Source organism: Microcaecilia unicolor, chromosome 5 (assembly GCF_901765095.1).
Source record: "Microcaecilia unicolor chromosome 5, aMicUni1.1, whole genome shotgun sequence".
NCBI classification, from domain to species: Eukaryota; Metazoa; Chordata; class Amphibia; order Gymnophiona; family Siphonopidae; genus Microcaecilia; species Microcaecilia unicolor.
The window spans coordinates 320882365-320909091 of record NC_044035.1 but is presented as its reverse complement, the minus strand read 5'-3'; the positions used below and the strand labels follow the sequence as shown (position 1 = coordinate 320909091).

At 44.4% G+C, this 26727-nt stretch overlaps 1 protein-coding gene across 1 annotated transcript in view; it reads left to right on the top strand.

Moving 5' to 3' along the window:
- CEP89 (centrosomal protein 89) overlaps positions 1-26727 on the top strand; it is a 162023-nt gene that overhangs the window by 92682 nt on the left and 42614 nt on the right. Inside the window, 3 exon segments of the mRNA XM_030204424.1 lie at positions 9120-9300; positions 19367-19534; positions 24302-24443. Of these exon segments, the coding sequence (XP_030060284.1) occupies positions 9120-9300; positions 19367-19534; positions 24302-24443 (491 nt within the window).

Below are 26727 nucleotides of genomic sequence, written 5' to 3'. Positions count from 1 at the left end.
TGATGTCCACTTTCGAAGAGCGGTTCCGCAGCATGCTCCAGGAAGAGCTGGCACAGTTGCTGCAGGGGGCTCCCGCTTTGGCATCAAGGGCACTTGTGCCACTGCCAGACAGCAACAAGGCCCATTCTGAGGCTTCATCGATGCCGGTGCCCAGATCTTCGACACAGGTGCCTCACCAGTGACCTTTTCTAGAAGCCTTTGGGTAGGCTAAGCATTCACGCCTGCCTGTTCCCATCTGCCGCTGTTGCTCAGGGGGTGCTAATCAGATTTTTTAGCCATTTTTAAGTTTTCTGTTGAGTTTTCAAGTTTTATTTCTTTTTTCATATTAGCTAGGAGTGCTTATAGGCTTCAAACTCCCAACCATGGAATTTTTGTCAACATTGAGTTGTTTAATTTCACTGCAGCTTCAAAATGTGCTCCCAGTGCAACAGGACTATATCCATCGTGGATCCCCGTTCTTGGTGCCTATAATGCCTGGGACCTGGCCATGACCCCTCTTGTATTGCTTGTTCACAGATGTCAGGTATAGAAAAGTAGACTTAAAAGCTTTTCAGAGATAAGACCGGTCCATCTATACTGGCATCACAAACATTTGTCTCCATTGGTTCAGAAACTGCATTGAATGCTGGGGATGCATCAGCATCAAGAGTGTCTCGATCACCTTCGACTTCAAGCATCAGTAGTCCAGGGTAGGAGTAATTATCATCCAGTTCTCATATCTGAGAAAGAGGAAGGATTCAACCTCCTCTTTCTCTGTGCCAATGGAGCATGAATCAGAATATTGAGCAGAGGCTGAGGTGTCTCATCACTGCCCAATGTCATTGGTGTCCTCAATGCAAGGATTACAGTTAGTTTATAACCCGCTAATACCAATGACATAGTTCATGGTGGATTACAACCAAGATACTAGATCAGAATAAATCTAGGATGTAACAAGAATAATCTAAAATTGCCATAAAACGTTGGTGTCACAATCATCAATGGTCATTACATGAACCTATCTTCATTAAAATAGCTACAGTATATTACTTACTTATTACATATTTATAGAATAACAGTGAATCTCAAAGATATCATAGCTAGGGAAATGCCTTAGGTTTAAATGGAAGAGAGTTCCATAAACTAACTGCCTGATATGCAAATAAACAAGTGAACAATTTCTTCGAAGTAATCCCCCGAGGACTTGGGAAAGAAAAGGACAAAGAATTTCAAATATTATTATAATGCTCACCCTTCGTGCCATCAGAGAGGATAAGACAGCCTTCACAAATCTGAGACCCTGGTTCTTATAGCCTCTAAGTAACTCAGAAGGATGTGGCCACTTCTACTCTGATGCCCATGCCTGTGTTGATGGCATCCTTCAAGGAGTAGAAGTTTGAGGAGTGGATGGAGCACTTCTCTGCCCAATGTGATGCTGTTTTCAGTTTTGTGGAGGTTAAGGGGAGATGTGGTCCAGCCAATATTAGAGACCTGTGCTGTGCCAGAAATAGACACCCTGACACAGAGGCCTGGAAAGTGCCCAGTTCCTGGGATTCTGATGAGAAACCAGGAAGGTTCTTATAGGAGAGATCCTCTGGTCGTCCTTCAGATCCCTCCCCACCACATGAGAAGCACAAATCCCCACCAGAGGAAATCATTTATTGATTTTGTATGGTAGATGGCTCACGACGTCCCATTTCAGTTACAGATAAGAGGAGAAGCCCAGGTCAGAAGCATTAGGTATCCTCCAATTAATTGATAGTCCCCCTCTCCACTAAGAAGCTTGCCTGTTCACAGAACCATAAAGAATGTACATACAACAATATGGGAGACCCCCCCCCCCCCCCATATTCCCTATTAATAAGGTGGCTCTAGGATTCAAGAAGCGGCATCTTTCTCATCCTATGGTGGTTGAATACGCTGTCAAAGAGCTAAGAGTTCCAAGACTCCCTCCTTGGTGCCCCCTAGGAGATATGCTCAGACATTGGAGTCTTTTGGGAAGACTGTTTCAGAATGCTGTGCTTTTATCCCACATTGCATCCTATCAGCTCTTCATGGGCATGTACTTGCAGAATATTGTGCGCAATGTTGTAGAGTTTGCAGACATACTTCTCAGAGACAAGGCTTAAGAACTGTGCTCACTAGTAGCCAGAGAAGAAGTGCAGAAAATACATAGTCTGTGCGAGTTATGACATTTTCAATGTAGCATTGAGAGCTTCTTGCAAGGTTTCTGGTACCCAGAGACTTGCCTGGCTGCAGCTCTTAGACCTAAGACAGGAAAAGCTAACTGTTGTGCCATGCCATGGAGAGAATATCTTTGGAAATGAGGTGCAGAAGGCTGTTACTCTTATCAAACTCCATAGTGACATCCTTAAGACCTTCTCTAGGCCCACTTCCAACCTGGCCTCCTCTTCTAGGAAGTATCAGAGCAGAGAGCAACAGAGATCCTATTGCTCTCAGAGGCGTAGGTATCCTCTACCCAATCTAGACAGGGTTCTCACTCTTATCCCAGATAACAGTTGGCCCAAAAGTTCCAAACATAATTGCAGCCAGAATTGGGAACAGAGTTTTGACTACCTCAACAAGAACATAGCATCAGTCCTTGTATTCATATCAAATGTCTTTTCTGTAGGCTAACTTTTTTGCTAACAGATGGCCCCTTATAGCATCATTTATATGTAAATAAATGTTGTAACAGTTCTTTGTCATTAAGGGCCCTGTTTACTAAGTCATGCTGTAGGCGCACTAACATCTTTAGCTTGCTCTAATGCTAGAGACACCCATATATTCCTATGGGTGACTCTAGCGTTAGCATGAGCTAATTTTTAGGGTGTGCTAAAACTGCTAGCACACCTTAGTAAACAGGGCCTTAAATCACTTATTTTTCTAATATTTTAATTACATACTCGGGTATAATCATTTTTGTTCAAAATTTTAAAAAATATATAAATGGATACCGATCTGTCTTCACTGATCCCTGATAACTTGGATAATAACATATAAGTATGTGTAAAGGAAGGGCTCAAAACCAATCTCAGATTGTATGTTTCTCACATAATTTGTGAACCATGGGGTTGTATTTCATCATTGCCCCTATTTTCTTTCTTTTTTTGTGACAAAAACAAATTCACCCAAAATAATTTTCTCTTATTTTAAACAAAGTCCTCTGTGCTATTACATCCCTTCCGTGAGGATAAATTGTAGCTCTCAAAACAATCCAATATGTTAATATCCAAATTTATGGGAACATATAGACCCTGCTTGTCACTATATCAGATTGGGGCAAAATCAGCGTTTTGAGCAATGTTAATGGGTTTCTTCAAGGAATATATTAGATATAGCTCTCCCATTGTAAAGCTTCCACCAATTTGGCTACCATTACCCATGCAAGACTTTGTTACAACCTTTATTTATTTAGTGTTCAGATATATTGGAGTTCACTTATAACATCAGATAAGTAGGTTCTAAAAATCATGAAGATAGGATACAGTCTTCAATTAGTGGATCAATTTCCAGGCTACCCAGTGAGAGCATCAAGATCAAGTGTCAGCATCAGGAAATGTTTACCAAAGGAACTCTCTTCCCTCTTATAGGTCAGTGTGAACGAGCCTGTTTCACCATGGAAAAGAGAGCAGGGCTTTTATTCAAATACTTTCTGATCACAAAGATGGGAGGATTCTGCCCCATCGTCAACCAGAGGGCCTTGAACAAATATCTCACCAAACAAATGTTCAGGATGGTTTTCTGAGACTCCCTCTAAATATGTACCTGAATGTAACTTGCCTTGGAAAAAAGGCCTGAGCTAAAAACAAAAAACCCCATAAATGCTAGCACTTCTTCAAAAAGGAGGCTATCAGGCTCATTTTCGAAAGAGAAGGACATCTTTCAACATAAAACGGAAGATGGACGTCCTTCTCCCAGAGACGTCCAAATCAGTATAATCGAAACCCAATTTTGGACGTCTCCAACTGCAGTCCGTCGCAAGGATGTCCAAAGTTCAAGGGGGCGTGTCAGAGGCGTAGCAAAGGCGGGACTTGGGCGTGCCTAACACTTGTCTTTGACCCATAATTGAAAAAAACAAGGACGTCTCTGATGAACACTTGGACGCTTTCACCTGGACCTGTTTTTGTTACGAATAAGGCACAAAAAGGTGCCCGAAATGACCAGATGACCACCGGAGAGAATCAGGGATGACCTCCTGTTACTCCCCCAGTGGTCACTAACCCCCTCCCACCCAAAAAAAAACCATCTTTAAAAATATGTCGTGTCAACCTCTATGCCAGCTTCAGATGTCATACTCGGGTCCATGACAGCAGTATGCAGGTCCCTGGAGCAGTTTTAGTGGGTACTGCAGTGCATTTCAGGCAGGCAGACCCAGGCCCATACCCCCCTCTACCTGTGGAGGAAACAGCCAGCTCTTCAAAACCCACCACCAACCTACTGTACCAATATATAAGTGCCCCCCTTCACCCGTAAGGGCTATGGTTGTGGTGTACAGTTGTGGGTTTTGGGGGGCTGAGCACACAAGGTAAGGGAGCTATATTCCTCGGAGTGTTTTATGACATCCACTGCAGTGCCCCCTAGGTGTCCTGGCATGTCAGGGGGATCAGTGCACTACAAATACTGGCTCCTCCCACACCCAAATGGCTTGCATTAGGACGTTTTTGACATGGATGTCTTTGGTTTCAAAAATTTCTGAAAGAAATGTCCATGTCTAGGGACATCCAAATTTAAGGATTTGGACATCCCTGACAGCATTTTCGAAACGAAAGATGGACGTCCATCTTGTTTCGAAAATACGGGTTTACCTGCCCCTGTTTTTCGCTGTTTTGCAAGGACGTCCAAATCGGAACTTGGACGTTTCTTTCGAAAATGCCCCTCCACGTTCTTTGTATCTAAAGGACTCTTACACTAACATACAGATAATTATTGCCTCAAGTGCTCACAAAAATAGCAATTCAATAAACTAGTTACCTGTATTTATGCACCTTTTGGTGCGTGTAAATGCATATCGTACTAGCACTTAATTTACATAAGTGTATACATAGCTGCCAAAATGCCAGCAGGGCACCTCAGTCCTATTCTCTAATGGTGTGCCTAACTTATATAGAGGCATATTTTCAAAGCACTTTGGGAGGCTAAGTTCCATAGGTTTCTATGGAACTTTGGGAGGCTAAGTGCTTTGAAAATGAGCCTGATTGTGTTAAAATGCAAGGGGGCGTATACTTGGGTGGGGCTTCCACTTACAACTTACAGAATACTGTAAGTTTTATGTGTCCATGTAGCAGTTACATGCCTGCAGTGATGCCAGGTCTATGGCTGATGTAACTGTGAGCGTGATATTTTAAGCATGTTGATACTGGGTTACACTAGTATTCTATAATGGAGTCTTGGCACCTAGATTCCATTATAGATTAGGCTCCCACTATTCATCCTCAAGGCACGGAGGCTTCCAGTTGCAGAATTGCTCCTTAAGTGTATAGCAGTTGTCACAGCATACCTATGTAGACTGGGGGGGTCACATGTTTCCCTATTTATATGATTGGCTGATAAAGCATGCAACTTAGGAAGGAGAAGAAAGCCAGTTCACTTTTTGGGTGCTAGAGTTGCTAGGGTTAATCGTAAATCATCCCAAGTCACATATAAACTCAGCAATTGGAATTCATAGGAGTCTTATTAGACTTAAGCAATTGCTTTCTTCTGCTTCAAGGGATACCTGCCTTGATTTCTACTATAAAGGAAATTAAGGAGAGTTGGAAAATGTCAGCTGGTCAAATGTTGAGGTTGTTGGGGCATAGATCCTCAACAGTTAATATCACTCCAATGGCATGCCTTCTTTTGAGGCAAACATAAAGGACCCAGTGGACTTAGTCTACAGGGAATCTCCATAATGTTATCTGTTACTAATCTTCTATAGGACTCACTGTCCTGGTGGACAAACAATCCAAGCTGGCAAAAGGAATCCTTTTCCAAATGCCTCTTATTCAAGCAACTGTAATGACTGTTGCATCCAGACTGGGCTGGGGAACTCATTTCAATGGGCTTCACTACCTTGGTATATGATCTGCTCAAAAAAGATGTGAGAGAAACTTCCTGGAGATAAGAACAGAATGGAACTCTTTAAAAGCTTTCAGAGATTAGTTGTCCATCAAGGTTATCCTGGTTCAAATGGGCAACCAGATAGCCATGTATTACATAAAAGCAGGGGGCATGAGGTCATACCTCCTGTATTAGGAAACTGTTAAAATGTGAAAGTGGACCATTTATTTCTTTTGGAATGTCTCTGAGCTGCATATCTGGCAGGCAAGGGCAATGTCCTGACAGACAAACTGAGTTTAGTCCTGCGACTCTACAAGTAGACACTGTATGTATGACAGTGTTGTCCACTGGATTTTTCTTGATTTGGGCACCCCATTGATCTTTGTTACTCCATTCAAGAAAGTGCCTCAGTTGTGCTCCAGGATAGGGAGACACGCAAACTAGCCTTGGATTTCTTCTTTCTGCATTGGTGGAGGAAGGGGGGCTTCTATACACATATCCTATGATACTTCTCATAGCAAAGACCATTCTGAAGTTAAGACAAGATTGAGGCACCATGATTCTCATAGCCTCTTATTGGCTCAGAAAGGCATGGTTCCCACTTCTTCTGGACATCTATTAGAAGTCCTATGCGACTGGAGTGTTTCTCAATGCTGATCATGCAAGAGCATGCCACAGTGATACATCCCAACATAGAATCCTTAGCCCTCACAGCTTGGATGTTCAGAGGCTAACACTGGATCCCATGAACTTGCCTAACAGTGTCTCATGGGTGTTGCCCCTTGCCAGAATACCTTCTGCATTTGTTAGAGACAGGTCTCAAGATAGCTCAGTTGGGGTATACCTGAGTGCCATTGGAGGTTATTGTCATAGGACAGAAGATAAACCCATCTCTGTACAACCTTTAGTTGTTTTATGCAGGATGTGTTTATTCAAAATCCTCCCATCATGACTCCCGCAGTGTCCTCGGACCTCATTGTTGTACTGACCCAGCTGATGAAAGTTCTTTTTGAGCAAGTAGGTATTAGCCATTTGAAGTACTTGTCCTGGAAGGGCATGTTTTTGGTGGCAATTACTTCAGTGCAGGATTAGAGAGCTTTAGGCTCCACTGTTCACTAAGTTGTGGATTAGGAGTTGCTTATTGGACAGAAAATAGAGGGTAGGGTTAAATGGCCGTTTTTCTCAGTGGAGGAGGGTGAATAGTGGAGTGCTGCAGGGAACTTTACTGGGACTGGTGCTATGTAACGTATTTATATATTATCTGGAAATTGGAACAACAAATGAGGTGATTAAATTTGCAGATGATACAAACCCATTCAAAGTTGTTAAAACACATGCGGACTTTGAAAAATTGCAGGAAGACCTTAACAAACTGGAAGACTGGGTATCTTAAATGGCAGATGAAAATGTAATATAGAGAAATGCAAATTGGGAAGAATATTCCAAATCAGTTACCTGATTCATGGGTCCACATTAGGAGTCCACACCCAAGAAAAAGATCTAGGTGTCATTGTAGACAATATGCTTAAATCATCTGCCCAGTATGCAACGGCTGCCAAAAAGTAAACCAGATGCTAGGAATTACTAGGAAAGGGATGGAAAATAAGACCAAGATTATTATTTTTATGCCTTTGTATCACTCCATGGTGTGATCTCACCTTGAGTATTGAGTTACAATTCTGGTTGCTGTATCTCAAAAAAGATAAAGTGGAATTAGAAAAGGTTCAAAGAACGACCAAAACAATAAAGGGGTTGGAACTCCTGTCATATGAGGAAAAGCTAAAGGTTAGGGCTGTTCAGTTTGGAAAAGAGACAGCTGAGGGGGGTTATTATAGAGGTCTACAAAATCCTGACTATAGAACGGGTAAAAGTGAATCTTTTTTTTCTCTCTCTTTTTTACTCTTTCGGTGAGTACAAAGACTAAGTGACACTCAATGAATTTACATGGAATTACATTTAAAACAAATAGGAGGAAATATTTTTTTCACTCAACGAATAGTTAAGCTCTGAACTCGCTGCCAAAGGATATGGTAACAGAGATTAGCATACATTGGTTTAAAAAAGGTTTGGCAAGTTCCTGGAGGAAAAGTCCAAAGTCTGCTCTTGTGATAGTCATTGGGGAAGCCATTGCTTGCCCTAGAATCAGTAGCATGGAATATTTCTACTATTTGGGTTTCTGCTAGGTACTTGTGATCTGGATTGGCCACTGTTAGAAGTAGGATACTGGGCTAGATGGACCATTGATCTGACCCAGTATAGCTGTTCTTATCTTTCTAAGAATGTGTTGGAGTTCTAGCATAACCAGTCCTTCCAACCTTTTTTTTTTTTTTTTCCTAAACCTCATGCCCACAAAGGTGAGAGCACATTGCACACTTTGGACTGAAAGGAGAGGCTTCTGCCTAGTTAAACCTCACTGAGTGAACTGGCATTCGATATTCAGCGGCACTAAACCGATTACTGCCACGGAATATGTCCACTAACTGGCTAGGAGGTACAACAGAGTGTCAGCTTAGCCGGTTAATGGCAATTTGTCTTAGCTTTATGTGCCAAGTTAACTGGGCACCGATCTGGATGTTGTCCAGTGCCCGGTTTACTTTTGGATTGGTAGATATACCTAGATATTTGTTGTATTGATTCAACAGTTGTTTCTGCGGTAGTTCTGGAAATGTTGGCAGAAGTCTTGTAGTTGAAGTGATCCTATGATGAAGTAACATGATGTGGCTTCTAAGAAACACATTCCCCCACCCACCCACATGCATCCCTTACCCCTTCCTCCACACACATGTAAGGCATATCTATCTGCGTACTCTAGTAACGTAAGTAATTCACTACTTTCGTAGAATGTATTGTGGTTCTCTTGGGGGCAGTATCCCCAGATTGGTTAGTTTTGCACAACTTCAGTGACAAAATATTGATGGTGTCTCTATTTGTGATGAACATTTAATTATTTTCATGTCTAAGGTTACATGTGAAAAAATGCAATAAATGATAGGTTTGATTTGAGAAATAATACACATGCTAGCTAACAAACATGTTTAGCTGATTTATCATTTTGTCAGGTTCAGTAATCAATCCTATTGTATTAAATATTTCCCTTTAAGTTACCAAACTGACCAAACAGATAATGCTGTTGGAAGCTAAGAAGCAGAGCCAAGAAGAAGAGCTAACAGAAAATCAGAAGCAGTTGGAAACTTTGCGTGTCAAATATGATGAATTGAAAACCAATCTTAATGGCAAAGTGGCAGCAGAAGAGCACGTTGCTCTGGTGAATGAGTTAAAAAGGTACAGATTCATGTACTGTGTAATGATAGGTAATGTCCAGATCTGCATTCTGGGCCTCGATGACTCACTCTAGTTTAACTGAACCAGCTGACACAAACAAAAGCAGGTAAAATCTATTCTCCGAGGACAAGCAGGCTGCTTGTTCTCACTGATGGGGTTGACGTCCTCGGCAGCCCCCTCCATCGGAAAGTTTACTAGCAAAGGCCTTTGCTAGTCCTCGCGCGCCCATGCGCACTGCGCATGCGCAGCCGTCTTCCCGCCCGAAACCGGCTCGAGCCGGCCAGTCTTCTTTCGTCCGCGCTCGGTACGGTCGTGTTACGCCGTTCGTGCCCCAGAGAGTCGACCTCGCGCGTCCTTTTCGACGTGTTTTTTCTTCTTTTTCGTTACAAAAAGTTCGGGAAGCGCTCCGGAAGTGCTCCGGAAGACCCTTTCGGGTTTTCTGCCCTTCCCGTAATTTCTCAGCTTTTGCCCCGTAAGTTTTCTTTCGTTGTCGGGGTAGGCCTAGTTTGGCCTCGGTCGAGATTTTTTCTCCCCTTGAATTTTGGTGCTTCAATTTTCGCCATTTCGGCTTTTGATTTCGCCGGCGTGATTTTTCCGCCCATGACATCGAAGCCTTCCAGCGGCTTCAAGAAGTGCACCCAGTGCGCCCGGGTAATCTCGCTCACTGATAGGCACTCTGCGTGTCTTCAGTGTCTAGGGGCCCAGCACCGCCCTCAGAACTGCAGTCTGTGTTCCCTGTTACAAAGGCGGACTCAGGTAGCGAGATTAGCCCAGTGGAACGTTTTGTTCTCGGGCTCTTCGTCGACATCGGCACCGGAGGCATCGAGTGCATCGACGTCGTCAGCGTCCGGACCATCTTCCTTGGCCGCCGCTCCATCGACTGCATCGAGGCATCGGACCTCTGCATCGGCGCCGAGGCATCAGGCGACTGCATCGACGTCGGTGGTACCGAGACTTCGTCTGCTGATGTCGTCGGACGGAGGTGCATCGTCAGGAGTGCAGGTGAGGGCTGTCCATTCCCCTGCTGGTGGCGGTGAGCCTTCGGGTGGGTCTCCTCCTACCCTGAGGGCTCCTGCGGTACAGCCCCCCCGGGATCGACCCTCTTCGGTCTCGGCCCCGAGGAAGCGACGGATGGATTCTACGTCCTCCTCGTCGGTGCCGGGGAGCTCCGGTGACATGCTTCGGAAGAAGTCGAAGAAGCATCGACACCGGTCCCCTCCCCGTGTCGGCACCGAGAGCTCTGGGTCGCCGAGGGATTCGGCACCCAGCAGGCATCGGCACCGAGAGGACCGCTCACCCTCTGTTCAAGAGGTGTCGATGCGCTCCACTCTGGACAGCCCGGAACAGCCTCCTCGCCCGGAACAGGTTCTGACGTCGACGCCTGCATCGACCTCTCAGCCTTTTTCTGCAGCCACTCTGAACGAGAGCCTCCGGGCCGTTCTCCCAGAGATTCTGGGAGAGCTGTTGCGCTCTACCCCTCCGGTACCGGCGGTGCTTGCGCCTCCGGTACCGTCGAGCGTGGCGCCGGCTGGCCCATCGCCCAGGTTGAGGTCCCCGCGGTACCGACCGCGGCCACCTCCCAGGAAGGCTCCCCGACTACGTCGGCGGAGGGAGCTTCGCCGATGCGGGCGAGGGAGTCTACCTCTCGACGCCCCCACCGTGGACGGGGTTCCACCGAGTCGAGCAGGGCGAGGTTGCAGACACAGGTTCGTGAACTTGTGTCTGACACCGAGGGTGAGGCCTCGTGGGAGGAAGAGGAAGATCCCAGATATTTCTCTGACGAGGAGTCTGAGGGTCTTCCCTCTGATCCCACTCCCTCTCCTGAGAGACAGCTTTCTCCTCCCGAGAGTCTGTCTTTTGCTTCCTTTGTCCGGGAGATGTCTACGGCCATCCCCTTCCCGGTGGTTGTGGAGGACGAGCCCAGGGCTGAAATGTTTGAGCTCCTGGACTATCCTTCTCCACCTAAGGAAGCGTCCACTGTTCCCTTGCACCATGTCCTAAAGAAGACATTGCTTGCGAACTGGACAAAACCTTTAACTAATCCCCACATCCCCAAGAAGATCGAGTCCCAGTACCGGATCCATGGGGACCCAGAGCTGATGCGCACCCAGTTGCCTCACGACTCTGGAGTTGTGGATCTGGCCCTAAAGAAGGCTAAGAGTTCTAGGGAACATGCTTCGGCGCCCCCGGGCAAGGACGCTAGAACCTTAGACTCCTTTGGGAGGAAGGCCTACCATTCCTCTATGCTCATGTCCAAGATCCAGTCTTACCAGCTCTACACGAGCATCCACATGTGGAACAATGTGCGGCAGTTGGCGGGCTTGGTTGATGCTCTTCCCCCTGAGCAAGCCAAGCCTTTTCAGGAGGTGGTCAGGCAGCTGAAGGCGTGCAGAAAATTCCTGGCCAGAGGAGTCTATGACACTTTTGATGTTGCGTCCAGGGCCGCTGCTCAAGGTGTGGTGATGCGCAGGCTCTCATGGCTGCGTGCCGCCGACCTGGAGAATAGACTCCAGCAGCGGATTGCGGACTCGCCTTGCCGTGCGGACAACATTTTTGGTGAAAAAGTCGAACAGGTGGTAGAGTCTCTCCACCAGCGGGACACCGCATTCGACAAATTCGCCCGCCGGCAGCCTTCAGCCTCTACCTCTACAGGTAGAAGATTTTTCGGGGGAAGGAAGACTGCTCCCTATGCTTCTGGTAAGCGTAGGTACAATCCTCCTTCCCGACAGCCTGCGGCCCAGGCTAAGCCCCAGCGCGCTCGCTCTCGTCAGCAGCGCGCGCCTCAGCAAGGCCCCGCGGCTCCCCAGCAAAAGCAAGGGGCGAGCTTTTGACTGGCTCCAGCAGAGCATAGCCGACATCCAAGTGTCAGTGCCGGGCGACCTGCCGGTCGGGGGGAGGTTGAAAGCTTTTCACCAAAGGTGGCCTCTCATAACCTCCGATCAGTGGGTTCTGCAATTAGTCCGGCAAGGTTACACCCTCAATTTGGCATCAAAACCTCCAAATTGTCCACCGGGAGCTCAGTCTTACAGCTTCCAGCACAAGCAGGTACTTGCAGAGGAACTCTCCGCCCTTCTCAGCGCCAATGCGGTCGAGCCCGTGCCATCCGGGCAAGAAGGGCTGGGATTCTATTCCAGGTACTTCCTTGTGGAAAAGAAAACAGGGGGGATGCGTCCCATCCTAGACCTAAGGGCCCTGAACAAATATCTCGTAAAAGAAAAGTTCAGGATGCTTTCCCTGGGCACCCTTCTCCCCATGATTCAGCAAAACGATTGGCTATGCTCTCTGGACTTGAAGGATGCCTACACTCACATCCCGATACTGCCAGCTCACAGACAGTATCTGCGATTTCAGTTGGGCACACGCCACTTCCAGTACTGTGTGCTACCCTTTGGGCTCGCCTCTGCGCCCAGGGTGTTCACAAAGTGCCTAGCTGTGGTAGCAGCGGCACTTCGCAGGCTGGGGGTGCACGTGTTCCCATATCTCGACGATTGGCTGGTGAAGAACACATCCGAGGCAGGAGCCCTGCAGTCCATGCAGATGACTATTCGCCTACTGGAGCTACTGGGGTTTGTGATAAATTATCCAAAGTCCCATCTTCTTCCAATGCAGAGACTCGAATTCATAGGAGCTCTGCTGGATTCTCGGACGGCTCGCGCCTATCTCCCAGAGACGAGAGCCAACAACTTGTTGTCCCTCGTCTCGCGGGTGCGAGCGTCCCAGCAGATCACGGCTCGGCAGATGTTGAGATTGCTGGGCCACATGGCCTCCACAGTCCATGTGACTCCCATGGCCCGCCTTCATATGAGATCTGCTCAATGGACCCTAGCCTCCCAGTGGTATCAGGTCAGACAGACAACCAGGTTGCCATGTACTATGTCAACAAGCAGGGGGGCACCGGATCTCGCCCCCTGTGTCAGGAAGCCGTCAGCATGTGGCTCTGGGCTCGCCGACACGGCATGGTGCTCCAAGCCACATATCTGGCAGGCGTAAACAACAGTCTGGCCGACAGGTTGAGCAGGATTATGCAACCTCACGAGTGGTCGCTCAATTCCCGTGTGGTACGACAGATCTTCCAGGTGTGGGGCACCCCCTTGGTAGATCTCTTCGCATCTCGAGTGAACCACAAAGTCCCTCAGTTCTGTTCCAGGCTTCAGGCCCACGGCAGACTGGCATCGGATGCCTTCCTCCTGGATTGGGGGGAGGGCCTGCTGTATGCTTATCCTCCCATCCCTCTGGTGGGGAAGACTTTGTTGAAACTCAAGCAAGACCGAGGCACCATGATTCTGATTGCTCCTTTTTGGCCGCGTCAGATCTGGTTCCCTCTTCTTCTGGAGTTATCCTCCGAAGAACCGTGGAGATTGGAGTGTTTTCCGACCCTCATCACGCAGGACGAAGGGGCTCTTCTGCATCCCAACCTCCAGTCTCTGGCTCTCACGGCCTGGATGTTGAGGGCGTAGACTTTGCCTCTTTGGGTCTGTCAGAGGGTGTCTCCCGCATCTTGCTTGCTTCCAGGAAAGACTCCACTAAGAGAAGTTACTTCTTTCATTGGAGGAGGTTTGCCGTCTGGTGTGACAGCAAGGCCCTAGATCCTCGCTCTTGTCCTACACAGACCCTGCTTGAATACCTTCTGCACTTGTCTGAGTCTGGTCTTAAGACCAACTCCGTAAGGGTTCACCTTAGTGCAATCAGTGCATACCATTACCAAGTGGAAGGTAAGCCGATCTCAGGACAGCCTTTAGTTGTTCGCTTCATGAGAGGTTTGCTTTTGTCAAAGCCCCCTGTCAAGCCTCCTACAGTGTCATGGGATCTCAATGTCGTTCTCACCCAGCTGATGAAACCTCCTTTCGAGCCACTGAATTCCTGCCATCCGAAGTACTTGACCTGGAAGGTCATTTTCTTGGTGGCAGTTACTTCGGCTCGTAGAGTCAGTGAGCTTCAGGCCCTGGTAGCCCAGGCTCCTTACACCAAATTTCATCACAACAGAGTAGTCCTCCGCACTCACCCTAAGTTTCTGCCAAAGGTCGTGTCGGAGTTCCATCTGAACCAGTCAATTGTCTTGCCAACATTTTTTCCCCGTCCTCATTCCTGCCCTGCTGAACGTCAGCTGCACACATTGGACTGCAAGAGAGCATTGGCCTTCTATCTGGAGCGGACACAGCCCCACAGACAGTCCGCCCAATTGTTTGTTTCTTTTGACCCCAATAGGAGGGGAGTGGCTGTAGGGAAACGCACCATCTCCAATTGGCTAGCAGATTGCATTTCCTTCACTTACGCCCAGGCGGGGCTGGCTCTTGAGGGTCATGTCACGGCTCATAATGTTAGAGCCATGGCTGCGTCGGTAGCCCACTTGAAGTCAGCCTCCATTGAAGAAATTTGCAAAGCTGCGACGTGGTCATCTGTCCACACATTCACATCTCATTACTGCCTGCAGCAGGATACCCGACGCGACAGTCGGTTCGGGCAGTCAGTTCTTCAGAACCTGTTTGGGCTTTAGGATCCAACTCCACCCCCCGAGGGCCCTGTTTGTTCTGTTCCAGGCTACACTCTCAGTTAGTTGGTAAATTTTTTAGGTCAATCTCAGTTATGTCCTCGCCGTTGCGAGGCCCAATTGACCATGGTTGTTGTTTTGAGTGAGCCTGGGGGCTAGGGATACCCCATCAGTGAGAACAAGCAGCCTGCTTGTCCTCGGAGAAAGCGAATGCTACATACCTGTAGAAGGTATTCTCCGAGGACAGCAGGCTGATTGTTCTCACCAACCCGCCCGCCTCCCCTTTGGAGTTGAGTCTTCCCTTGGAGTGTATTGTCTTGCTACATACTGGACTGGCCGGCTCGAGCCGGTTTCGGGCGGGAAGACGGCTGCGCATGCGCAGTGCGCATGGGCGCGCGAGGACTAGCAAAGGCCTTTGCTAGTAAACTTTCCGATGGAGGGGGCTGCCGAGGACGTCAACCCCATCAGTGAGAACAATCAGCCTGCTGTCCTCGGAGAATACCTTCTACAGGTATGTAGCATTCGCTTTAAAATATATCCTAACTTGCATTGTTTAAGAGTGCTTACCTATTTAGTGTATATTATTATTTCCTTCCTGCTGCTCTATATGCTTTGACAAATTCTCCGTATTCTAGTGCCCAGAAGGGACTGTATCCAATGCTGCCACCTGAGACTGCAGCTCAGGTGGCAGAGGGATTTGTTCCTATCCCTCCAGACACCCCAGACCCCCTGCCTTCTGTTGAAACCTCAGCCCCTCGTCCAGAGCCTTCTGTTCCACAAAGGTCTGATGGACAATTAGATTTGACTCCCCAGACTAGGTGGATTTATCAGATACCACATACAATTCAAGCTTCTCCTCCTTACCTACAAATGCACCCGGTCTGCTGCTCCTCACTACCTCTCTACCCTCATCTCCCCCTTTGTTCCCGCCCATAACCTCCGCTCACAGGACAAATCCCTCCTTTCAGTACCCTTCTCCACCACTGCCAACTCCAGGCTCCGCTCATTCTGCCTTGCCTCACCCTATGCCTGGAACAATCTTCCTCAACCCCTACGCCAAGCCCCCTCCCTACCCATCTTCAAATCTCTGCTTAAAACTCACCTCTTCAATGCTGCTTTCGGCACCTAACCTTTCGAGAAATATAGTATGCCCTATCAGATTGACTCTACACTTGTCTTTTAGATTGTACACTTGTCTCTAGATTGTACACTTGTCTTTAGATTGTACACCTGTCTTTTAGATTGTAAGCTCCTTGAGCAGGGACTGTCCTTCCATGTTAAATTGTACAGCGCTGCGTAACCCTAGTAGCGCTTTAGAAATGTTAAGTAGTAGTAGTAATTTGTTTCTGGTCCAGTACAGAGCGTGGATTTACCTAATCCTCGTGGGTATTTTCAAACATTATTAGAACCAGACCAGCTTAGCCCCATTCCTATTGACAATAGTGATTGGGATGATGATGAGGATGTTCCTCAAAATCCCCCTCGAGAGTATGATCAGCCAGATGTTTTTATAGTAAATAGACTTCAGAATTCAGTGGCTAGGACATTTGTGACACAGGCGCAAGTGAGCACCCCTAAGCAGATTGTTATTCAAGGAGAGCATTCAGATTATTTTGTAGATCCCTGGGTTGATAACATAGCGGGATGGACAGAATCTTTGGCTACACAGATGACTCCCTATCCTCGAGAGGGATCTTTTCAAACTGTGCATGTGATCACGGCATGGCTGTGTGTTCGTGGAGGGGTGGGAGACCCTAAGTGGGATATGAAGTATATGAGAGAGGGTTTACTAGTGTGGGAGAAATATGAGAAAAAAATAAATGGCCAATTTCCACTTATATTTGGTAAATGACAGCCTGGACAGAGTAACCCACCTAGAAAATATGTGCCCTGGACTTTTACTGATTTAACTACTTTAATTTCTTCACTACCACCTATTGAAAAGGGAGCAAATCAGTGGATTGGAGTTTTTGAGAGAAATACACAGGGACATGAATTGTGTATTGGAGATAACCCTAGTAGCGCTCTAGAAATGTTAAGTAGTAGTAGTAGTAGTATTGGAGATATTAAAGCGTTGTTGGCTAAATTGCCTGGTGTTGATATGGAGTCAGTTTTTAAAAGAGCAGGTTTAAGTGCTGTTACTTTGATTTCAACTTTACATGATGGGGCAGCTTTTGGTGCTTATAGGTAGCGTGTGTGGCAAGCATTGAGAGAGATATTTCCTACACAGAGAGATTTTACTTCCCTTATGCATAAGACCTGGGACCCTAATACAGAATCTATATATACCAATAAAGATTTATTGCAGGTTACGCCAAAACACCTAAGTCTCTCTCTCATTTTTCCCAGCCCCCGAGGCTGAGGTATTTCCCTCCTCCCACGGGACAAGGGAGGAAGGGAATAATAATATACATTAGGTATTTGTTTAGTTTCAAAACTAGAAATGAAATATTTGCTGAAGTCTAAATGTAAATACCATTGGGGATGTTGGGAAAGCGATATTTTCTAACAATAACTAATGTTCTTTTAAAAATATGCTCTGTACTTTTTCCAAGATATTTTATTGACAAAGCATGGCTTGCATGCCTGTAATAGGTATTCTTAGCAGGATCTTACAACTACGTAGGTGGTGACATCACTAGAAGGAACTGAGTGGGATCTGCTTTCCCAAATCTTAGAAACCTCTAGCAAGGTTAAGTGAGCCTAATCTCATTTCCTTGAGTCAGCGTCATAGCTAGCTTCAAACAAGGAATGGGTGGGAGGGATTTTGTGGCTATAGGATCCTACTGTCCATAGAGAACACTTGGTACAGGTATGCAACTATGCTTTATCCATGGACAAGGAATATTGAAGAGAACAAGTGGTGACTCCTAGCTGAGGGCTGCAATAGTTATGCAACTTATTTTGCTTCAGACTCAGTAACCCACATGGGTACCTAGGCAGAGGGGGCAAGTTGAAGATTTAGATATACAGATTCCTAAGTACAGTTTCACCAAAGACCACTGCCAGTTTTTGAAGCTTGGTCAAGACAAGAGCATGCTGTGAATGTATGCATAGTGGACCACATTGCTGCTTTACAGATGTCCTTCCTAAACAACAAATACAGCTGGGCTGCCTATATTACTGTTGCTCTAAGTTGGTGTTCAGTTATCCTAATAGGCAGGAATTAGGAGTTAGTCTGCTGATTAGCAAAAAAGCAATACAGTTTAATGCCCATGCAGACAGTTGTGAAGGGCTCCTAGAAGAATTGGTTCTTTTTATTTAGATTTGTATTGCTCATTTTCAAAATATTGTATGGAACATCTCTTGCAGATTTGTGTGCAGTAGGATGAATGCTTTTCTAACCTCATTGACCTAGAGCAGTGATCTTTCAACAAGAGCTTGAATCATCCAGCATCAGCACTTATAATTTATGGCAGAAAGCTCTCTGCTGGCTTTATCAAATAGAAACATTTACAGCTTACATTAAATATCCATGACATATTTACCTCAGAAAAGTCACATAACCACCTGTAACATGGAACTTTTGATTGCAGTATGTAAGTTATTTATGATTTCTATACTGTAGGTTTAGAAATGATTGAATTCTAGGCAAGCAATACTAATCAATCTCCTGACAGCCCCAAAATCTGAAATTAAGGTCAAGAAACACTGAACATGTTTCTACCATCATGCCAACCAAATTTTAGGATAAGAATTGATAATTGTGGCACAGTTTCAGCCTAAACTTATACCAGCCTGGCCTTTGAGTTCCTATAAACCAATAACAGTCAGATCCCATCACAATTTTTATGACCTTTGTTGTTCTTTCTCCTTAATATCTGGTTGTACAAAAGCTATTGATTGAGCTTTGATTCAATTTTCCTTCTATATGTCAAAAATAATTTGGGAGAAACCCGACCCTTTATAAATAAATGAGGGTCACCTTGGTTATTCATTGTAATAATTTCATAGAACAGATTCTGTAATACCAACCATTTTTTTCTTCTTTCTTCCATCCTCATTCTTTTAAGTCCCCTTTTTAAGCAGTCCTTATAAGTACATTTTCAGAATTGGAGAGTCTCTTAAAACAAAGTCTCTGCTTGAATTTAGAGCAGCAGAACTTTTTTAATAGGAAGCTGAATGCAATCTGTGTGCATCAGTGGCAAAACTGCACATAACATTGAAGGTGGGATTGTCAATGAGAAAGTTAATGTTAATGAAAAAGAAGATAAATTTATTAGGATTTATTTACCGCCTTTTTGAAGGAATTTACTCAAGGCGGTGTACAGTAAGAATAGATCAAACTTGAGCAATAGACAATTACAGCAGTAAAAATATTGAAAAACAATACAAAGTATGGCATGGTATACTACTTACAATGTCAACACAATATGTAATAGAACATTATAGGTGATAGCAAAGGGTAAAGCAAAGATGTAACATATAGAAGGGTGAGAAAGAAGGTGATTGATTTAAAGAAAGTTGCACATGAGGTCAGAGAAAAGGTTAATTGTGCTATCAAGCGTAATTTTGTTTCTGTGGCTGAAATGAGGCAGACTTGAATTTGATTAATTGGTCACATTCTGTTTTCTGTAGCCAATTACAAGTAGAGCGGGACAAAAGAAATGCTGAAATAGAAGATCTGATGGGAAGGTTGGCAGCTATGCAGGCAGAAAAGAAGAGTCTGCTTTTAGAGAAAAATGACCTAACAGCAGACAACAAGACCTTGGAGGCTGAATTGGAAATGGCTCAAAAAGCAAATAGGTTGGTGGTGGGTTTTATTTTATATTTTTTAAATGTTATTTTGTTTTAATTTCGTAATAGTTATACAAACAGAATCACATGAAATTAATAGAAAATATAGCACTAAAGTGTTTCTTAGTTGTGCTTTCATATCTACATTTATGTATTAAAAAAAATTCTAATCCACTTTTTCCTCAGTTCTAGGCAGAGTACAGGTCTACATATGCAGGGCCGTGCCAACACGGTAAACGAGGTAAGCATGGCAGGAGGGCGCCCCACCGCACCATGCTTACCTCGCCCTCTTCTCCCCAGATCCTTTTCCTTTTTTTTTTGTTTAAATTTACCTCTGTCCGGCGGCAGTGTAGCGTTAATGAGGAGGCGCCCCCACGTTTCAGTCTTCCCTTCGCTCAGTTCCGCCTTCTTCTGACATCAGAAATGACGTCAGAAGAAGGTGGGCCACTGAGCGAAGGGAAGACTGACATGTTAGAAATGTTAAGTAGTAGTAGTAGTATGTTGGGGCGGGGGAGCGCCGCCTCCTTCTCACTAATGCTACGCTGCCGCCGGACAGAGGTAATTTAAACAAAACAAAAAGGAAAAGGATCAGGGGAGAAGAGGGCGGGTAGTGAGGCGATCGTTTTTGGGGGTGGGGGGTGGGGCGGGGCCAACTGCAGGGGGGCGCCGGAGACCCTAGGCACAGCCCTGTACATATGTAATCATAATCGCCGCTTTTTCCAGTTCTTTTCAATGTGTATTTAAGTGGACTCTATCAAGTGTTGAGCCCTTTTAAACTGGAATATTTCTCATATGCTGATGACATTTCATTACTGTTCAGGGTCAGAAAGGATTTAAAGGATACTATTTCCTTGATGACTAGTGTGTTTGAAATAATTTCTCAGTGGATACCTCTTGATTTAAAAACAAATCCTGACAAAACAAATATTCTATGGGTAGCAGGTAAAGAGGTAGAAATACCACAACTAAAAGTCAGACTAGCTACCACAGAAGTTTCACTTCAAACTAATATTAAAATATTGGGAGTGATTCTAGACTAATTTGACAATGGAAAAATGTGTTGGTGAAATAGGAAAGCTTTCACTAAATTTAAACTCTTATTACAGATTAAAGTGTTTTAGATCTATCTCATTTAAGAGTAGTATTTCAAGCAATGTTTATGAGTCAAATAGGCTATTGTAACTTTGTTTTGTTAGGATTACCTGATTCACAACTTAGAAAAATCCAATTTGTCCAAAATGCAGCAGATGAATTGATTCTGGGGAGCAGAGCTACTTATCATGCTTTCCAATTGTTGATTAAACTGTATTGATTTCCATTAAAAGCAAGAATTGAATTTTAAGTAGCTAATGTTTGTTTGTAATGCCAATTTTTTTTTTAAAGGGTTCCAGGGGTGACCTGGGATATTACAGACCAGTAAGCTTGACTTCTGTGCTGTGCAAAATAGTGGAAACTATTATAAAGAATAAAATTATGGAACACATAGACAAACATGGTTTTATGAGTCAGAGTCAGCATGGATTCAGCCAAGGGAAGTCTTGCCTCACAAATTTGCTTCATTTCTTTGAAGGCATGAATAAACATGTCTATAAAAGTGAGCCGGTTGATGACAAAGTCCCTCAAGTGAGGGACTGAGAAAATTAAAAAGCTATGGGATAGAAGGCAATGTCCTGTTGTGGATTAGGAACTGGTTAATGGATGGAAAAGAGAAGGTACTGTAAGGTTAAATGACCACTTTTCTCAGTGGAAGAGGGTGAATAGTGGAGTGTTGCAGGGATCTGTGCTGGAACTGGTGCTATTTAACATATTTATGAATGATTTGAAAATCAGAACAAGTGAGGTGATTGAATAGTTTTGTATCATCTGCAAATTTAAAGTTGTTAAATCATATGTGGACTGTGAAAAATTGCAGGAAGACCTTAGGAAATTGGAAGACTTGGCATCCAAATGGCAGATGAAAGTTAATGTGGACAAATGCAAAGTGATGCACATTGGGAAGAATAATCCAAATCATAGTTAGTTAATGTTAGGGTCCATTTAGGCATCAGCACCAAAGAAAAAGATCTAGATCTCATTGTAGACAATATGCTGAAATCTTCTGCCCAGTGTGCAGCAGCGGCTATAAAAGCAAACAGGATGCTAGGAATTTTTAGGAAAGGGATGGAAAATAAGACAGTCTGCTGTTAAGATAGACAGACATAGTGAAGCTACAGCTTGCCCTGGGATTGGTAGTATGGAATGTTACTACCATTTGGGTGTCTGCCAGGTAGTTGTGACCTGGATTGGCCACTGTTGGAAACAGGGTACTTGGCTGGATGGTCCATTGGTCTGGCCTAGTATGGCTATTCTATGTTCTGAATATTGAACCCATAGTCTTCCTGTGCGCTGAAAAAATAAAAGTGGATAAACCAATAATAAGAAGAGGAAACAAATCTAACCAACTAAATTTGCAAATAAACTCTCGGTCTGATATATGATATGCTTCATTAATATTCCTTATCACATTTAGGTCTGGGGAAAACATCTAAACTCGGTGAAGTCCATATAAGCCAATGGGTTTTTGTTTTTGGGGGGGGGGGGGGGTTAATCTTTTAAGGTCGTAGTATTTTTATTAAATTTAAAAATAGAATAACAGAAGACAATTCAGTGTAACAGTACAACAGCATACAAATTGCAAAAATCATGTAAAGGACAGAAGAGAGAAAGAGTGGAGAGAAAGAAAAGAAAAACACTTCTCATCAAGCATCTCTAAAGTAGGACAATAACAAAGACCACTTCTCCTTATAAGTGATATAGCGACATGACTTTTTAGCCAGAAAGGTATCATATTTATAAGTCTGAAATACCAAATTCCACCATTCTTGATATGTGACTTAACCCAGGGTCTTCTGGTGCCCAAAAACTACTTTCAAGGCTAAAGTGAGCAAAGTATTAACAAGTAAGCAATCATTATGGCTTAAGGAAGAGCGAAAACATTGGTCTCTGAGCAACACATATTTATACAGCATAGGACCATGGAAATGAAATATATCTGTTAAAGTGAACCAGATATCAGTCCAAAATGATTGAAGGCATACATAGTCAAAAACAAGGTGTCTGATAGTACCCCGTTGAGTATGACAAGACCAACATAAACTGGGAATGGACGGATTAATGGTATGTGACCTGAGGGGCGTCCATAAGGACCGGTGCATAAAAAAATAAAGGGTTTGATACCAGAGGATGTAGTTACAGCTGTTACCATATCTGGGTTTAAAACGATTTGGACAAGTTCCTGGAGAAAAAGTCCACAGTCTACTATTGAGACAGACATGGGGGAATCCACTGCTTGCCCTGGCATCGGTAACATGGAATCTTAATACTATTTGGGGTTCTCTCAGGTACTTGTGACCTGGATTGGCCACTGTTGGAAGCAGGATCCTGGGCTAGATGGACCATTGGTCTGACCCAGTATGGCTATTCTTATGTTTTTATGTTCAATGGCCTTTGTCATAAAGCATATGGGGACAGACTTAAAGATCTTAGGGGGTCTTTTACTAAAGATTAGCGTGAGTTATCTGCAGCTGGACCCATAGGAATAAAATTATGACATCAAATTCCCTTTTGGGAAGTACGAACTCCTCCTCAAATCACAAGCCAGGATCTTGGAATGCAGTTAGATTCAACTCTTACTCTGATTCCCCAAATCCAAGCAACCTTCAAGAGCTGCTTCTACTATTTTCAACAGCTACCCTGCCTCTCTCCTTACATCAAGAAGGTAAGTCTTATTCCAGTTGTGCATGCCATGATAACCTCAAATCTAGATTACTGCAATGCACTATACTATGGTCTGACTACAAAGGGCCTGCACCAACTCCAGTTGATTCAGAATGCAGCAGCAAAACTCATAGAAGGTTGCAAGCAATGTGACCACATCACACCATTTTTGCAAAAACTTCATTGGCTACAATACAGGACTAAATTTAAAACTCTATGTCTGATCTTCAAGACCCTCAATGGAAATGGCCTTGAGTACCTGAAGAATAGGATGATCCTCTACACACCGCCAAGGACACTAAGGTCCTCTCAAGGACTATCATTAATCACACCCTCTCCAAAAAACATTACACAATGTGATACCGGCAAGCGAGCCTTCTCCAGAGTAGCCCCCACACTCTGGAATGCACTTAACTGTACAGTGCTACTGAAATCTAGTGTAACTATCACGGCATTTGCTGGTTAGTGCAGGCGAGAAGTCAGATGTTATAAGGACACCATCAATATTGTGCAGGTGCCTGCTATGGTAACTGGGCAGTAGGGCTGCAAAAAAGACAATTCTAACATTGCCCAGTTAACTATGTGGGAATGGCACTTGATATTGCATATGGTATGAAGTGATACATCATATGTATGCCTGATCTTGATTTTTCCTTTCTATTTTAGGGCATAATGTCAGGCACCAAAAGACCTGGATGTTCAGTACCTGTGCCCGGATGTGGCCCAATACTGAATGTCCAGGTCTAAATTAGTGAGCAAGTGGTCAGCATTTAAAGAAATGCAGACCATCGCCACCTGAATATTGACCCAAACATTGTTTCCTTAGCGTTTCTCCGGACAGGACCAGGATTGGACTGATGGGTTGTGCTCGCCTTCCAGCAGGTGGAGACTGAGAAAATACTAAAGGCAAGCACAACCCATCAGTCCAATCCTGGTCCGGTCCGGAGGGACTAAAGGAAAGCAAATTAGCAGGTAAGATCTAATTTCTCCTTAAGCACTGTTTTTTTTTTTTCTTTACAGAAAATCTCAGAAGAAGATAGGTCTTCTCAAGCAGCAGGTAGAAGAAGCCATGGAAAAAGAAATGGTAGCTCATCAGTACTTAGCAAATCTTATTGGCTTGGCAGAAAATATAGCTCAGGAACGTGACGAGCTAATACAAATGGTAACTACCTTTTATGTTTAATACGCATGACTTCTTTTAACCAAACACACCTAAAACTATATGAAGTGGAGGACTAGTGGCATTTTAATGTGGCATATCTTGATTTCAGTTGACATTTTTGTAAATAACAATGTATAAACTGTTAATATTCTGTAGGTTTGTCTGCATAACTTGGGGAGTTACTTGGACAAAGCTTTGATTTATAAAATTCCAGCCCATAGAATGGTTGTCTAACCAATTTGTTGAATACATAACAATTTAACTGAATAAAGATAGGGGGAATTGCTCTCCCAGTCTTGGTTCCTTTTTTATTTTGTATTATTTTTAGTTGTTTCCATTTTCCTGATAAATTTCCCTTATTTTTGGCTTGCTAAAAGGTGATAAAGCATATTGGGTTCAATTTCAGCTGTTGGCGGTGAGCGTTTTGCTCGCCACTGATGGCGTTATTCCTGGTTGTTCAAAGCTGGGACCCAAGTGGGCTTTGGCTGTGAATCTGGTTATTTTAAAGCACATATTCGTCACTTTAAGCGGCCATGGGTTACTGCATAAAAGTAGGTCAGCCATTTATGTCGTCCCTTTTATGCACTAATCCTGTCTCCTTAAGAGCAGAATATCAAAACTTAAGCAGCCAAGTGCTTCTGTGCCCCCAATATAGCCAGCTTTGTGTTCAGTGCTAACCATGATATTCATCGACACTTAGTTGTCGATAATACACTGAAACCTTCTGCTCAGTGAGCTGCTGCGGCTAGGAAAGTGAATAGAATGTTGGGTATCATTGGGAAAGTTATGGAAAACAGGTGTGAGGATGTTACAATGCCGTTGTATCGCTCCATGGTGCAAGTGCACCTTGAGTACTGTGTTCAATTCTGGTTGCCGCATCTCAAGAAAGATATAGTAGAATTGGAAAAGGTGCAGCGAAGGGCGACTAAAATGATAGCAGGGATGGGACGACTTCCCTATGAAGAAAGACTAAGGAGGCTAGGGCTTTTCAGCTTGGAGAAGAGACGGCTGATGGGAGACATGATTGAGGTACATAAAATAATGAGTGGCGTGGAACAGGTGGATCCTCAGAAGCTTAGCCAAAATTGGGTGGCAGAGCAGGTGGGGGAAGAGAGGTTGGTGGTTGGGAGGCGAGGATAGTGGAGGGCAGACTTATACAGTCTGTGCCAGAGCCGGTGATGGGAGGCGGGACTAGTGGTTGGGAGGCGAGAAATACTGCTGGGCAGACTTGTACGGTCTGTGCCCTGAAAAAGGCAGGTACAAATCAAGGTAAGGTATACACATATGAGTTTATCTTGTTGGGCAGACTGGATGGACCATGCAGGTCTTTTTCTGCCGTCATCTACTATGTTATGTGTTACTATGTGAAGCGTCTGTTCATGCTTTCCAAAAATACTAGGACTAGGGGGCATGCGATGAAACTAGTGTAGTAAATGTAAAACAAATCGGAGAAAATGTTTCTTCACCAAACGCATAATTAAACTCTGGAGTTCGTTGCTGGAGAACGTGGTGAAGGCGGGTACAGAGTTTAAAAAGGGGCTAGACGGTTTCCTAAAGGACAAGTCCATAAACCACTACTAAATGGACTTGGGAAAAATCCACAATTCCAGGAATAACATGTATAGAATGTTTGTACGTTTGGGAAGCTGGATTGGCCGCTGTCGACCTTTGGTCTTTTCCCAGTGTGGCATTACTTTTGTAACAGTAGCAGCTAGTACCAACCAATCAATTTAACCATCCAGCAGCCTGCTAAATGATTTTGAACATCGGTCCCGTTATGTTTTTAAAAATTGTTGACCGCCACCAGTGTTTATGTCCAGAAATTCAATGCCGGGCATAGTCAGCATTTAATCGACTATGGAGCAACACATAACGATGGGATTGACCTTTATGCGGTGACCTTGGCTGGTTAAGTGCTGACTCCATTTCTGGAACGCACCCAAAATAGTTGGTTTTGCGTTAGGTGCTAACTGGTCATTTTCAGCAGCACTAACCGGTTAGCCCGAACAAGTGATTTAACCGGCCAGGAGCTGTTTCTGGCTGGTTAAATTGCTTTGCATATCAACACCATTGTTTGTACTTATTCAGTGCATTTAAATTGATAAATAAAAAGTGTTCCTTAGCATCAGCAGCATATGAATCATAGTTGGTGGCAGATCTCGTTGACCTATGAACACACTGAGGCGTATTTTCAAAGCACTTAGCCTTACAAAGTTCCATAGGTTACTATGGAACTTTGGAAGTCTAAGTGCTTTGAAAATGAGCCCCTATATAGTCTTCCTGA